Source organism: Montipora foliosa, chromosome 3, assembly GCF_036669935.1.
Source record: "Montipora foliosa isolate CH-2021 chromosome 3, ASM3666993v2, whole genome shotgun sequence".
In the NCBI taxonomy this organism is placed as follows: domain Eukaryota; kingdom Metazoa; phylum Cnidaria; class Anthozoa; order Scleractinia; family Acroporidae; genus Montipora; species Montipora foliosa.
Genome location: NC_090871.1, coordinates 18,674,621 through 18,689,620, shown reverse-complemented (window position 1 = coordinate 18,689,620; position 15,000 = coordinate 18,674,621). Strand labels below are relative to the sequence as shown.

The window sequence follows — 15,000 nt, the reverse complement described above, 5'->3', positions numbered from 1 at the left end:
CAACATTGTCAATTGATGCTAGTATTAATTTCATCAAACAACACAATGATCTCGATGATTGTCTGAGTGATGCTGTGATCTTTATTTTCCATCAGATTTTGGTCTATTCAGTGCAGTCCACCACAATAGTGTTTTGAATCTTTGCCATTCTTGGAGAAATTGTTGATCCAATTACGTCCACTCACGTGCAAAAAGGTCTAAGATTTTCAATGAAAATGGACAGGCATGTGATTCTGACCAAAGGAAATGTTTTCTACTTAATGCTCACCTATTGATTGTTGAAGACTTTGCAAGTATATAACTTCCTCTTCTGATGACGCTGTTGCAAGTACCTAAAATGTTTCATTCTTAAAAGTTTGAGATGGTAACAAGGACTTACCGGTAAACCTTTATCATTAAAAACTTGTACTAGATTGTGGACGATGGATCAATCCAAGTTCCTTAATGGAAACCACTGATTCAAAGGTTTTTTTCCTGGTTTATGAATATGCAGGAAAAGCAGATCTTAACAAGTGTTATTGAAATCCAAAAAGAAAATTAGGAGCAACCATGCATTTTTCAAAGATAATTAATCAACAATATTTGTAAAAAGCTTTAAAATACAAAGCAATGTATGGCATTTTTTTGCAAAATTGCATCACCCATGGGAAACCCGAGTATCTCGGGATGCGCAGAACATATGCGCAATAACAATAGTAGGCACCGTCCTCAAAAGGCAGAACTGAATCCCATTTAGGACTGCTGATTGGCCAGCCCTTAATGATATTGCACATTGCATAACGAAAAAGTTTGAATACAAAAGGGACCGTACATGTACCTTTGCTCCCCAAATATGAGCGAGCTGAATTTGCATAACACCAGAAGCCTGCAAAAAGCAAAAAAATTACAATAATTAATTTTGTATTTGTAATTTTTTTTTTGTTCCTTGGGCAAGTGATTTGGTTACAACTGCACTGGCTGCAGCAACATTTGGTTTGAGTTTTGTCTTTTTTTCCCCATCAAAATGATAAAAATTGAAAGAGTAAACTTTGATTTCCGAGATGAAATCAGGCAAGAGCAAAGATGCAAATATCCAGGAGTTGTTTCAAATTCGTACTCAAGTGACAGAACCTAACACCCCATTGCTGAAGTTCAATGCAGTCATGGTAGCTGTAGCATGCTATCATGCACTTTGCATATATGCACCCTTGCAACTTAATTATTGTAAGTTATACCGCATCTTGCATATTTTATTAGGCCAATTGTTTGCTAGTTTGTAATGTATAATAGTGCAACCTGTATTCACTGGGTGCTGGTTGCCACTTGCATTAAACATAACTCACTGGTTCATTTACTTTGAATTCTTGCTTGGCTACATGATCCACAGTATAAGGCATCTTTAATCCCACATAAGGGATGCTTCTATTTGTTTACATGTAAGTCTACACACAGCAGTGTGTTCTCAATTTACATTTATAAACTGGTGTGATTAGAAAAATGTGATGGTTTGAAAATTTCTTGGCAAAGAAAAATGACATGGCAGCAAAGATGGGCTTTGAATCAGTGAACTTTATATCGAGAGTCGATCATAAAAACTACTGTACCACCACTAGACTCTAGAGCATCTATGTTACTGCTTAAAGTAGTAAATTGTCCTCAAATGCCTCGATATAATAGCCTGGGACAGCTGGTTAAAACTTCAACAACTTTAATTTTGAATTTCAACATTGATACAAATTTTAAACAAAGAAGAAAAAGAAATTTAAAAGGTAGTGAAAGTTGAAACCTTCGATTTGACATAAACTTACTTAAGGACGGTGCCTACTAATTCAAAGGTATTTTTGCGTGGTTTACTGAATAAGCAGGAAAAGCAGATCTCAATAAGTGTTATTAAAATCCAAAAAGAAAATTGGGGGTAACCACGCATTTTTCAAAGATCATTAATCAACAATATTAGCAAAAAGCTTTAAAATACAAAGCAATGTGTGGCATTCCTTTCCAAATTAAAGCTTAATTATCTCTGAAAAATGCATGGTTACTCCCAAGTTTCTTTTTGGATACCAAGAGCACTTGCTAAGTTCTGCTTTCTCCGCATAAATTTAAACCGAGCAAAAATATCCCTGCATTAGTAAGCACTACAGATAAGAAATCCGAGTAACTGGAGATGCGCAGAACATATGCGCAATAACAATAGTGGGCACTGTCCTTAATAACTGCCTTTCTAAAATGCAGTGGAGTTGAACTCCACTTATTTTGAAATGCTATTGTAAACTGGGTGTATGGATGGCATTTAACCTGAATTTTACAAGGAGTCAGTTTATAACACCCTGAAGAAGACTTGCAAAATTTCACATTGAAAATAACAGTCCTACAGGCAGAAAATTGATGTTACTTGATCAGATAGAATTATAATTATTTATACATGTAGTACATGCCATTTGAGATGGCGTTTGTCAAAACTCAAGTTTGGCTGTCGGACTGAGCATGTTCTGGTATATATTAACTAATTTATTGCACCTTGTTATGAAGGCAACAAACTTCTCTATTGAGCAATCCGACCTGGTGAGAAGGTACAAGACTCATCTGGTAACTTTCCTTACTTACAGAAGCCCCATTCAATATCAAAACTGTTTCTCCACTGCACACCCTCCCTTGATAATGAAGGGCAGTGTAAGCTTTAACAACATCCCCAATGCAACCTGCAGCATCTATGTGATCCACTTTTTCTGGTTTTCTAGCTATTAATGCAAGCAAACAAATGACTTAAATTATTAAGATTTTAAAGATAGACAAAATCTGTTGTTTATATTGCAAGGACGCAACATCTTTTATTAGAATACTACAGATGCACTGTCAAGAGCTTACCAACATCATATTCAGACATCACACAGAAATTTGCACAACCAGCTGCTGCTGAATCCAAGGGAAGTATTCCTATAAATTATTTCAATGAAAACCCTTAGTGAACACCTTACAGGACCAATAAAAAAAAAAACACCAGATGCAGCAGGTGTCTTGAAAACAAAGACCCTTAAGACCCCTAGGACCCGAAAATGAAGAAAGTAACCCAATTTGGCTAACCCTAGGTCTAACTAGGCCTGAAGTTGGTTTTTAGGCCTAGGGTTAGCCAAATTGAGGGTTTTGGATTACTTTCTTCGTTCTTGACTCTTTGGGTCTTAGGGGTCTTTGTTTTTAAGACACCCAGGTGCAGCCAAGTGTTCTTTAAGGTTCTTAATTAACAGCTTCAACAACTTCTTGTGTGGTACTCTCAAGGGATTTACCTGTCATAACATTTCATTGAAAAACAAAGACAATAATTATACCTCTTGAAAAAATGCAAAAATGCCTCTAGGAATAAGGCAATACAAAGAAGCATGCAATGTGCAATTACATTTACCTAAAACAGCATTATGCCAGATGGAAGAGGACACCAGTAAGGCAAACAAGGGAATGTCAGAGAAAGATGCAGGAATGTCAATTTTTAACAATAAAATAATAATGGCAAAGTTCTCACTAAAGACCCTTGAAAAGAAAGTTTAGACCTTTTAAATATCTTGGAAATATCCCTCATGGATATTTAACCCATCGACTCTTTAAAGTGCCCCTAACCCCAATTTTTTTTTTCGCTAAAATGAATCTTTGCACCTGTTCGAGATGCATTGCGGCAATTTTTTCCCTTTTCTAACAAATCCTGCCATTTTACAGGCTTTGAAAGTTGCGAAAACCCAAGCATCTTTTTAGCACAACCGAGTCAGAAGGGAAGTACAATGTAGGTCTATTCCTGATTTGACGTCACAATCTACTTTGCATGCATTTTTACAAAGAGTTAATGACTGTTAATGCAATGTAAATCAGTTTGTGACGTCAAATCAGGAATAGACCCACTCCCCTTCTGACTCGGTCCTGAACAAAAGATGCTTGGATTTTCGCAACTTTCAAAGCCTATAAAATGGCAGGATTTGTTAGAAAAATGAAAAACTGGCCACAATGCCTTTCCAACAGGTGCAAAGATTCATTTAAGCAAAAAAAATATTTTGGGGTTAGGGGCACTTTAAGGAGTGAAACGTAATAGATTTTACTCTGTCTAAAGCCAGATGATCTTACTTGTCATTGGGGGGGGGGGGGGGGGGGGGGGGGGGGTGGGGGGTTGATAAGATTGACACTGGGTCCAAAAGTTTAAAACGCAAAATCACCATTATCACAAATAGGTCATCCCGTTATTGCCACTTACTAGTGTAAATGGCTTTCTTACACAAAAAAGCATATTTCCTTCACCTGCTACCTCATCACCAATGCTCACTCTTGTTACAGCAGATCCAACTGGAAGCAAAAAACAACATTGTTATTGTAAGGATCAAAGAATTATTGCCTTAAGTGAATAAGATTATTTCCAGTGAAGAGCTAAAAATAATATTGAATAATTGTACCATTTGTCACAATCCCTGATATTTCTCTCCCAGAAGGCTGCTCCTTCTTGCTTATTAGGTTGAATTCTTCCAAAATCTAAAAGAGGAAAGGGATAATCTTTATACAAATTAAGCCACGTCATGAAAAGATATAATAATTGTCTTTTATTTCACGCTTCAATCACCCACGGGAACTCTATAGTCGATATTCCAATCAATGGTAAATAACACTGCAGTGGACTGGGTCAAAGGATCATGTCCAGCATTGTAATTGGTCAAATCTTGACCCACTTAGCGGGTTTCTTTTGAGAACTGCCCACAAACTGTCGCCACAAATATGATCGGTGGCAGTAAAAAGGAAACAGTTGATGGAAAGTTGAACTTTGGTCAGGGTACACATATTCATAAATGGCACAATAAAAAATTGTCTCTCTTTATTCTTGAAACAACATAGAGCAAAACACAATGCCCTTGCTGATGTTAAAAATGATAGATGTAAAACAAATACATGTACACCCACAATGGAGTGCCTTAAATTTCTCAGACCTAGATGTAAGAATTTGTAAATACTAAAATAGAGCTTTATTTGGTGTGTTTCTACAGTTTATTATTTAACCCCAACTTTTAAGCTTTTTTGTCAGGAATATGGAATCAACGACATGTAACTTGTTTTATTTCCATTGCCTACATGTAGGTTAAAACTCCTTTTACCAAAGCCAGCGCTATACTTGAGTCAATTACGTCTGATGGTATTTCCTTCTGAAGTTTGTTTTACCTTAGCGTCATGTACCGACAGTCCACAAGCTTTGATCTTCACAGCAATATTGTGCTCCTCAAGAGGAGGACAGTCAAACTATACAATAAAAGTAGTTTTATATATGTAAGCTTTAAGAATAAAAAAAGCTCTTATGAAGGCCATTAACATGCTTTATGAATTGTAGATGTGCAAGGGCTAGCACAAACTGCTTTGTTGTCTGGAACTGACAGTCTACTGAGTGCATTCAAGATAATTTACCGATTCCCGTAGTTCATACACTCTGTGGCCACGTTCGTCTCGCTTAACCACGACAGCCCTTGCCTGCATCCTAAAAGATGTTGCTGAGGACACCGGAGAGTAAGGTAGCAAGGAATCACGGCGCCATTTTTATTTTTTCCAGTTTAAGTAACCATACATAACGTACCTTCATTTTTAGTTTTTCTGCTGAGCGTTTGTAAACGCAGGCTCTGCAATTTTTGTATTTTTGTTTATTTGTTTTTGTTTTAAATTTAAAATAAAACTATTTTTTTTAGATGACTCTCATTAAATTGTACCATCGAAAATAAAAAAATAACTGACGGGAATCTTGCATGACGGAAATGAAAGTTCTTTGTTGTCAATTTTTTGGTACTTGCACTTTCGCATGGAAGTTTGGGTAATCTGGGCAAGATGGCGCCCTCTACCATACAGAAAATCAAGGCTTCCATCACAGGCCAAGAACCAGACGATGGTTCACTTATTACCGAGGTACAACGTGTGATTTAACGCCTTTATGAAGTTTTGTTTGATTTTTGCGAAGATATTTTAACTAGGTGCACACGTTTTGATAATATCGGGCGAATCATTTTGCAGCTTAAACCTTTAATAATTGGCGTAAGTTGGAAGGAGAAGTTCCAAATTTTATCCGACTTCGCTTTATTGATGATGATGTCGGCAACTTTTTAAGTCGACTATTGGGAATTATTCATGGATGACCTTGTTGACCTTGTTTTCTTGAATAATAGGATATGGCGTCATTTTTTCCATACGAAAAAGACTAGACCCATGGGATTCTGACAAAATATCCAAAATATCGGTCTATAGGAATAAATTTTTCTATAAAATTTAGTGGTAGGAATCATTAATATTTCATTAACTAGTAGGAATCAGTTTCCCAAAAATTTTACCCTTAGGAATCAGTTCATTCAAAGAGGAACTCGTCTGGTAAGCAGAATCGAACATCCTTGCAGTCTCAGTGAGCCCAGACGATACTACAACAAGTTGCAAAATTGTTGAGACACTTTCATTCAAAAATACCTTTTCTTGCTTCCAATTTGCGCCATATCTAGAATTTAAACCTTTCCCACTTCCCCACCCCTCTCCCCCTTTCAATGTTGACTTGTTTTGTCTTGCTAGCAACCCTGATAAGGGGGGGGAGGGGGGCTGCAGTGTGAGAGATAATAGGTAAATTAATAATGCTCCAAGGAGGTGAGTGTCTCCACTATTTTTGCAACTTGTTGTCTGATTGATTGGAATAATTTTGCCAGTCTGGATTTGAATCCTATTAAATTTTTCAATGTAGAAAAGCAGGAACTAACGAAACAATCGTTAGATATCGGGTATAAGGTCTGAAACATTTCAGAAGTTTCCGCGCAAAGTGCAAAGCACATTGTACCAAACACGAAAGGATATTCATTATTGACATACGGTGGCTTCGATTTTCAAGTGTTAGGACTTATCATCGGTAACAGAAGACTCTGTGCTAAATACTAAAGCGAGCAAAGCATTTTGCACTGCAGATCTGATGCTCCGAAAGTTACACATGGCTTGTATTATGTTACACAATACCATTTATTGTGTTCCTTGGTGACGTCAACCAAATGACCGAAATGTACTTGTTTAAGGCAAATTATTTTGAAATCGGTTCCAGGTTATTTCTGATCCATGAAGTTGCTGCAAAAAAGAATTTTTTTTTTCACATGGGACTTTATTTTCAGATCTCCGATGCAACCACATTGAGTTGGTCAACAAGAATTAAAGGGTTTATTGCCTGTTTTTGTATTGGTATTTTATTCTCCCTTGTGGTAGGTCACTATTCAGTATTTCCTAAAGTAGATGTAGTTGAATGTACAATAAGGTAAGGTTGTCAAATTAAAATGTCTCTTATTTAGAGAAAATTTCCAGTGTAAGACCTCTCAGCTGTTGTAAAGCAGAAAAAACAAAACTGTAGGAAGGTTAAGCAAAGTAAGCAAGTTTAGTGGGTTGTACTGTGGAACATAGCCATTGAGTTTACGGGTGGTCATTCAAAGAAAAAGATTGCTATGACCGGTCAATCTGAGAGCTCTAGAAATTTTATGACATAGCATGGTTTATCACAATGGCACATCATTAGTAAGGAAGCGTTTGATTAACTGTGTTCTGGAATAGGAATACATGGAATAGAAGTTCTTTTTATGGAGATTCATGTTAAAATTGTCAAACACCTACTAAAATGGTGTTTTATTAAACATATCTTTATTATCCTTCCTGCTTTAAAATGCCAAACGTACCATTTTAAATTATCACTCCACATGCTCTTATTTCGGAATTGTGTCAATCAAACACACCCCAAGTCTAGTTAAAGCCTGTATCTTACAGTTGCCTTATTGTGGGTGCCTTGCAATATTTCACTCTTTTTTTATAACCAGTTGGCAAACAAATGGCAAGATCATTACATCATGGTCTCATGTCGCAGTTGAATTTGCCCTGGGTTCAAAGCTTTCCTCCCACCATGTGTTGTAGGCATTCCCCGACTTGACTTTGCCTGCTACCTTCTTGGGTGTATATAATACTCTATGTGTTATTTGCAACAGGTGGACTTGTATTGAAGTTGCTTAGACCATTTCATTTTTTGTTGGGTTCTCTTCTTTTTCATCTTCCCTACTGTATTATAATTTTTTTGTGTTTGTGTTTGCACACGCAGAGAAATTTTAGTTCACAGGCATTTGAAGTCACTCATTAGTATGGGTAATCAAATCGTAACTAGTGAAATTAGGGAATAATTTCACATGCGTAATGCCGTTTTGTCCAAAATCAAATAATTATTTGGTTTTAGACCAGACGCAAGTGAAATTATTCCCTAATTTCACGAGTATACCATTTGATTAGCTATTAATATCATGTGTGACAAATTACGTTCATAAGAGGCCATTTTGGCACTGTAGGGAAAGTTGCCATGCCAACATTGTAATTTCACACGTGAAATTATAAATTAAAGCTGAAAATTTGTGCCAAAATTAAGGGGTAATTTGTCACCAATGTTTTTAACTTTTAAATATGCTGCATTTTCAGGGAATGATAATGTTATGGAAGAATATTAAATTATTTGCAGTTTTCTATACGCTTGGTAATGTAACAGCACTTATCAGGTTTGTACATTTTTCCTTTGATTAGTTTGTGCAAATATGAACCCATACTTTCTAAAATAGCACCCCAATGTACCTCAAATCCTTTTGTTACCATTAGTCAGTATGTACTGTAAGTCACTATTTAATATTAACGTACAAAAAAAATTTGCAATGGTTTCATACATAACCATCTGAGATGTCCAACTTATGGTGGTTATATTCATGGGTTCAAATCATGAAAGAGAGATCTTTCAAAATATCGAAACTTCTGGTTCCTAGGTGACCTGTTGAAAAGTGAGAGAAAAGATTATGCTATGGCGCAATAATAATTATTATTATTTAGTCTTTACTCTCGATTTTGCAATTTTTGAAAAACATGTATGGTAAATGTTTTTGGTGGCAAATTATTTACAACTGACAGGTTTTCAATTATTGGAAAATAAACAAAACCATTTTTTCTTTTTTCATAGTACTTGTTTTCTGATGGGTCCATTGAAGCAACTGAAAAATATGTTTAAAGAAAAGCGGTTGATCGCAACAATTATCATGTTGGTAAGTTATTGTTTCAACAACCTCTTCCTCATCTTGGCATCCATCACCCTTCCCAAGCACTCCAATCCAAAACCCCTGCACTGTACCCCACCACGCCTATAGCCCATGCATTTATCACCCTAATCAAATTCCCACCATACAGTATCAATCTTGCCACCAGTTTTGCCCTCCTCAACTACTTCTGCTTGACCTTCTCCTTCATCCTCTTCTGCATAATATCCACACCCTCCAAGTACTTACAGTACACCTATTCTCCTCAACTTCAACCATCACCTGACCATCCGGTAACGGAGTTACTTCAAAATGAATCTTCACCTCCTGCTTCAACACCAACACAACACACTTGCCCAGCCTCAACTCCACTCCTATGTTCTGTGACAAAAACAAATGTACAGACAGCCACTAATTTCTCGCAATTATGGGTTGCCATGTTTCTTAATCATGGTGCTCCGTGTGCGCGCCTTTGGCGCGCGGAACTCCACTATTATTAAAAGTTAAAAAGTTTTACAAACTCGGAGCTTAAAGTTAAAACTTATGAAATATTTCGTCCGTTTTTCAACCGGACTTCATCAGTCAATGATGTGAATGTTAAAAAGATGAATTTTAAAGAGGTTTTTAATGCCTCTTGGGGGTTAGACTATTATTGGTCTGAAGCTGTTAGGCATTGGTCTTTCTGCACAATCCTTCTGCATTAAAACCGTCCTTCCCTTTCCCATCCACTCTGACGCCTCCCAACCATCCAGACAACCCTGCAAACTCTCCAAAATCAGCTCCTAAAGCCCCTTACACCATCCAGACCCGGAGCCTTTAAATTTGCCATCTTCTGAATTCCATTTTCCACATCCTAAACACTAATTTTTACTTTCTTTTGCTTCTCCACACTACCTGTCCTGTCCCTGACCTCCTCCAACCAACTAGCATCCTCATTATGCCTCCTCTTCACCAACCAAATCCTACTCCAGAACCTCATTGACTCGCCTGTATTTGGTGCTTGGGTTGGCCCCATGTTCTGCTTGCCACCCCCCTTCCCCCCCCCCCCCCCCACCAACTCCTTGTACAATGTTTTTGTCTTTGGGTTATTCTTGAACAAGGTGTTCTGTGTAGCCTTTGTTAAGCTGTCTACAAACCACCAAATTTTTTGCGCTCCCAGACTGGATCTTGCTCTTCAAGATCAAAGTCACTACAATTGTCCCCTTCGCGACAACCTCCTATTCAACTGATATCACTTTCCTCCCAAGCACAGTCCCCTTCCTCATCTCCTCAATCCTCTTAAACTTGTTACCTTTCTTCTTCCCCATCACTCCCATCACCCCCATCCTGTCCTGATCTCTGACACTAACATCCCATCCTTTACAAGGTTATGCGTCAGCCCTTGCACAAGCTTCACCTCTCTATTTGCTTTCCTCTTATTCTGAGCCTTCAACCCAGGAACATGAACCCACTCTTCACTACCAAAGACTGCTCTCATCTTCAAAGTACCTCTTCCTCCTCACTGCTTGCCACTCTTATGATCATCATCACTGAGAAAAGTGACCAACTCCACAACTACTTTGATCTCTCCATCAATGCCACCCTTCTCCCCCTTAGCATCCTGTCCTCCAGCCCTCTTGTCGCTCCCTCAACACCAAAACAATGCACCTTCTCCACCACCACCTTGACCCTTCTGTCAATACCCTCAACCAACATGTCTTCCTTTCCTCCAAATCCACCTTCAGCAACCTCAAACTTGACCTCACTCTCAGAATCATCTCGTTTTCTCACAGCCTGACTCAGTCTGTAGCAACGCCATATGCACCAGACTGACCACCCTGCTAGCAGAGCCTTTCTTTTGCTTGCTCAATTTTGGCGTTCTCGAGAAAGGCTCTGCATGAATTGAGTAAGATCTTTTTTGAATATGCGCTGCATGTTGCCAGGATACAGTCTCGAACCCAAGCCTAATATGCCAGATCTCGCCGCCATCTTGGTTTTTCATGCCAGCGGGCTCAATTATAACCATCGGTTTTGTCACTAAACAGACGCTCGCACTGGAAAAACCGGTTTGATGAGAGAAAACAAGATTGACTAGTCCAGAAGTTTGGGCTGCGGCGGCTTCAAAGAGTTGACGCAATTCGGGCAGAGCCTACTTTTCTCCTCCTCAGTAAAGAAAAAGACAAAAGGAGGCTCTGCTCGCAGGGTGCAGACTGACATCCCTCTGAACTTTCAGCATCAAATCCAAGAACTCTTCCTCGTCATCACTTTCTCCAAACAACTCAACCCACTCGGCTTCGCTGATCGCCATCTTCTCCTGATTCGCACCTCCTATCCGGCCTCATCCCTTACCATCTTCTCAATTTTAGTCGACAGATGATTCAGCTCGATGCACTTCAATTATGAGATCAAACTGGGTTCTTCCCCTGAACTCAAACCTTTCTTGTTCCACAAAGCCTTCAACTTCCTGATATACCCTCCCATCTTCTTCCCACCACTCCTTACAAAACACTCCCACAACACTTTCCTCTCCTCGTGCATCCACTCTGACTCACATTTCTTCTTCCCTCTCTTCCCAGCTTTCCACCATTCATGATCACACCATTAACCTTATCACCTTTCCTTGTCAAGCCCTCACAGCCATTGGGTTATTCCAGAAAAAATCCACACCCCCCCGACGGATGGGGTCGTTTTTTAACCCCCCCTCTCACCTGGATTTCCTGAAGCCCAAGACCCCCCCTCCTGCCTGGATTTCCGGGAAAAAATATTAGGCTTAAATTTAATTTATTTTTAATAGAAAATACGCACAATCACGTATAGAAGATGTTCTTTTTTAATTTCTAAAGCTTTGGCTAAATTATATAAAAATTCTGTTGTGTGGAACTAAGAAAAGAAAGGAGCAAAAAATGCTAAAATGCGAACGAGTGTTTATACACTCTTAGCTCATAAAAATCAATTGCCCTTGTTCTTTCTTTGCTCTTTTCGCTTTCTTTGTTCTTTCTTTGTATCATTACGCGAAACAACGGTGGCACGCTGGGTCTGGGTACGAGTAGAAATGTGTCAGGCGTTTCAAACTCTTTTGCGACGGCTCTTTCTTAAGTATCTTGTTCGCGTTTTCTGCTATAAAAGGACCTGCGAAGGAACTTAGATTATCATTTATGTCAGGTGAGAAATATGTGAACAAAATATTTCTACTATTTTCAGGGTCTGAGAGCGCTTAACTGTCACCGAACTAAACGTTCGAATCGCGTGAAGTATCGGTTCAGATGACTGAAGACTTTTTCGAGTTCAACCCCCCCCCTCCCGCCTGGATTTCCAGGGTTCTTTGCCCCCTCCTCCCGCGAGAATTTCCAGAATCCCATCCATCGGGGGGGGGGGGTGTGGATTTTTTCTGGAACAACCCATTGTTCCCTCCCTCCCCATCACAATTGAAACTTTCAACAACACTAGCTTGGTGCCCCAATACAGCCTTTTAAAAAGCTCTTTCCTTGTCAATGAAGTTAACAGCAGCTCCAGGCTCACCTGCCCCTCCAACACCTAGCCTTTTCTGACAGCACTTGCTTATGCTGAAAAACTCCTAAGAAACCCTATACAGCAATTCAACAGTAACTTGCCTTTCGATTCAACGTTAATTTCTCCTGTTAGGGATATTCATTGGCACCACTAGGGGGAGTACACTCACTGGACAATAATACACTACTGTAATAATAATAATAATAATAATAACAACAGTAATGATGATAATGATGATAAAATAATAATAATAATAATAATAATAATAATAATAATAATAGGACCTTAACAGTCCATTTTCACCCTGAATACATCGCACGCCCCGCATGATTTCGTGTATCACGAAATTACAAATTTGTCAAAACCTATATATCGATAAATCTTTCAGGTCCTGATTTGAATGCATTCTCTATTTATCATTTCATAATTTTATCATAGTATTTGATGTCTATTAAGTCGAATAGTATCGAACAACATGACGGATTGCCGCGGCAAACACATTTGGCTTGCCACTCCACAAAGACAGCAACCTCTGCCACTCTTTTGAGCACAAGCATTTTTACAAGAGCATTTTACTTCTGTGTCCCAGCTATCCTAACAAATCGAAACTGACAAAGGAAAAGTAATTTTAATTAAAGAAAGCCATGCACTTCAGCACTGAAAAAATGTCACCTAGCTCGTTAACTTCAGAATTGTTCTTTTCCTCTTGCTGAATAGCCGAACTGTAAAAACTCGGCTTCAGTGATTCACCAATGTCTAAATCAGTCAACTCCATAAAGATAAAGGGTAATTTTAGCCGTTTCACTTGTTAAAGTCACCTTGGTAAACCACTTGGTGACCAGGCAAATGGCATGTTTCTTGTTTTCAACAGCGTAGATTGGCACAAATAAAATATTTGGCTAATTGGAATACGCTATTCGAGATTCAAAACAATAACAAACCTATCTCATTGTGTCTAGGGTGAAAATAGGCCTTTAGGACAGTGTGGTGAACACCTGAGGTCAACAGATTTGACTAGGTGAACAACAAAAAACCAGTTATACAGTACCAACAACAAGGCCGTGAAAAAGCAAAAGCATAATAATAACAACGATTCATCTCATTCCCTTCTCCCTTGCATAAGAATTAACATTCTGGCCGCAGTTGTTCAAAAGGTGGATAATGCTATCCACTAGATAAGTCACTATCCATTGGATAGCGCAATTGGTTTTGCTATGACTTATCCACTGGTTAGTGATTTATCTGGCGGATAGCGGTATCCATCGTTTGAACAACTGCAGCCTGCTGTTGGAAAAAAATGTATGTTGAATATTGTTCTGTAAAATCGTCACCTCCTGGCCAGTTGATTTTCTGATGTTTATTTTCCTTGAAATCCAGGTCTCTCACTTCCCCCTTCAACTTCATAGGGAACTTAATCGCCTACAATCCTTTGCTCTCTTAAAAAGGAGTTTGCCAACTTGTTTTCCTGTCTTAATCCTTTGTTTTGGCATACCATTACACTACAAAATTTCCAATTACACTTACCCTACCCTCCAGAAGGGAACTGTGATTGTTTTACCTAAGTATCATCTCCTTTTTTAGGTATGTCTTGCCCTCACACTGTGTGCTGCTTTATGGGTATGTATATTAGGCTGTGGTCTGTTGGCAAAAACGATTGTAGATTGGTTGACACCTTTATGAAGAACATTAAATTTTTTCAGTTGATTGGCTCTCTTTTCAAGCAACATCAAACCAGGTTACTACCTCGTTCCCAGGATCTTTCTTGTAACTGTCGAAGAGACCCTCGTCTGGTCTGGTCTGGTACCTTAGGGTTTTGCTGGCTTTTAAAAGCTGTGGGTTGTGGACTCGCATTCTTGTCAAGTGCAGAAGTCTGATAGTGACTATTCTCAGGAGTTACTGTGTTTCTACGGAAAACAAAGAAGCGTTCAACGCAAACCAGTTGCTGTTGAAATGGTTGATTGTGTTAGAATATTATCCTTCACTCCTTTTAAACTTTTAAAGCTATTTTTTGGAAATCTTTCATGGTATCTTGCCAGTGATCTTTAAAGACCATCGTATTATACCCATATGGATCTATCAAGATCCCTTCAAGTCTTGGCAGGATTGCTTCAAGCCAGTTGCACATTAAAGTAGTTTCAGTTAGGCACTTCATGCATATAAGAAATGCCTAGCATGAGTGGCAAGCCATTCATTGACTGGTGGTTTCAAAAAACATCAAAAAACGGATCACAGTGTGGAATTTTGTACTAGAACTTTTAAAAGACCTGCTTAGATCGCCTGTGGTATTCTCATTTTTAGTTGTTTTCAATAGGGCATATGGGCTTTGATACTTATTTTTAATGACCAAGGGATGACTGTGTGCCAGCAAGAAAGGTTTGCTGAAGACAACCTGCTAACACATGAACTTTGCGTTTTTCAGTGGGACAGCAAAGGGCTGGCTTTGGTTTTCTGTATTCTTCAG

The 15,000-nt window shown here is 38.6% G+C and overlaps 2 protein-coding genes across 3 annotated transcripts in view; one reads left to right on the top strand and one right to left on the bottom strand.

Moving 5' to 3' along the window:
• Nucleotides 1-5,558, bottom strand: part of LOC137996987 (quinone oxidoreductase-like protein 1) — a 16,775-nt gene extending 11,217 nt beyond the window's left edge. The window contains exons 1-8 of one of the 2 annotated variants that reach the window (XM_068842655.1): nt 5,401-5,558; nt 5,161-5,238; nt 4,407-4,482; nt 4,255-4,299; nt 2,845-2,913; nt 2,584-2,717; nt 818-865; nt 269-332 (exon numbers count right to left, since the gene is read on the bottom strand). In XM_068842655.1, the coding sequence (XP_068698756.1) occupies nt 269-332; nt 818-865; nt 2,584-2,717; nt 2,845-2,913; nt 4,255-4,299; nt 4,407-4,482; nt 5,161-5,238; nt 5,401-5,469 (583 nt within the window). In that variant the 5' untranslated portion in view covers nt 5,470-5,558. Of the gene's footprint in view, nt 1-268; nt 333-817; nt 866-2,496; nt 2,718-2,844; nt 2,914-4,254; nt 4,300-4,406; nt 4,483-5,160; nt 5,239-5,400 lie in introns of both variants that reach the window. The other variant, XM_068842654.1, reaches the window with a different exon arrangement.
• A 235-nt stretch (nt 5,559-5,793) lies between these two features.
• LOC137996986 (vesicle transport protein SFT2B-like) overlaps nt 5,794-15,000 on the top strand; it is a 16,823-nt gene continuing 7,616 nt past the window's right edge. Inside the window, exons 1-6 of the mRNA XM_068842653.1 lie at nt 5,794-5,889; nt 7,119-7,205; nt 8,452-8,528; nt 8,978-9,059; nt 14,121-14,156; nt 14,959-15,000. The exon at nt 14,959-15,000 is cut by the window's right edge and continues 17 nt beyond it. Coding sequence (XP_068698754.1) covers nt 5,812-5,889; nt 7,119-7,205; nt 8,452-8,528; nt 8,978-9,059; nt 14,121-14,156; nt 14,959-15,000 — 402 coding nt within the window. The 5' untranslated portion in view covers nt 5,794-5,811. The remainder of the gene's footprint in view (nt 5,890-7,118; nt 7,206-8,451; nt 8,529-8,977; nt 9,060-14,120; nt 14,157-14,958) is intronic.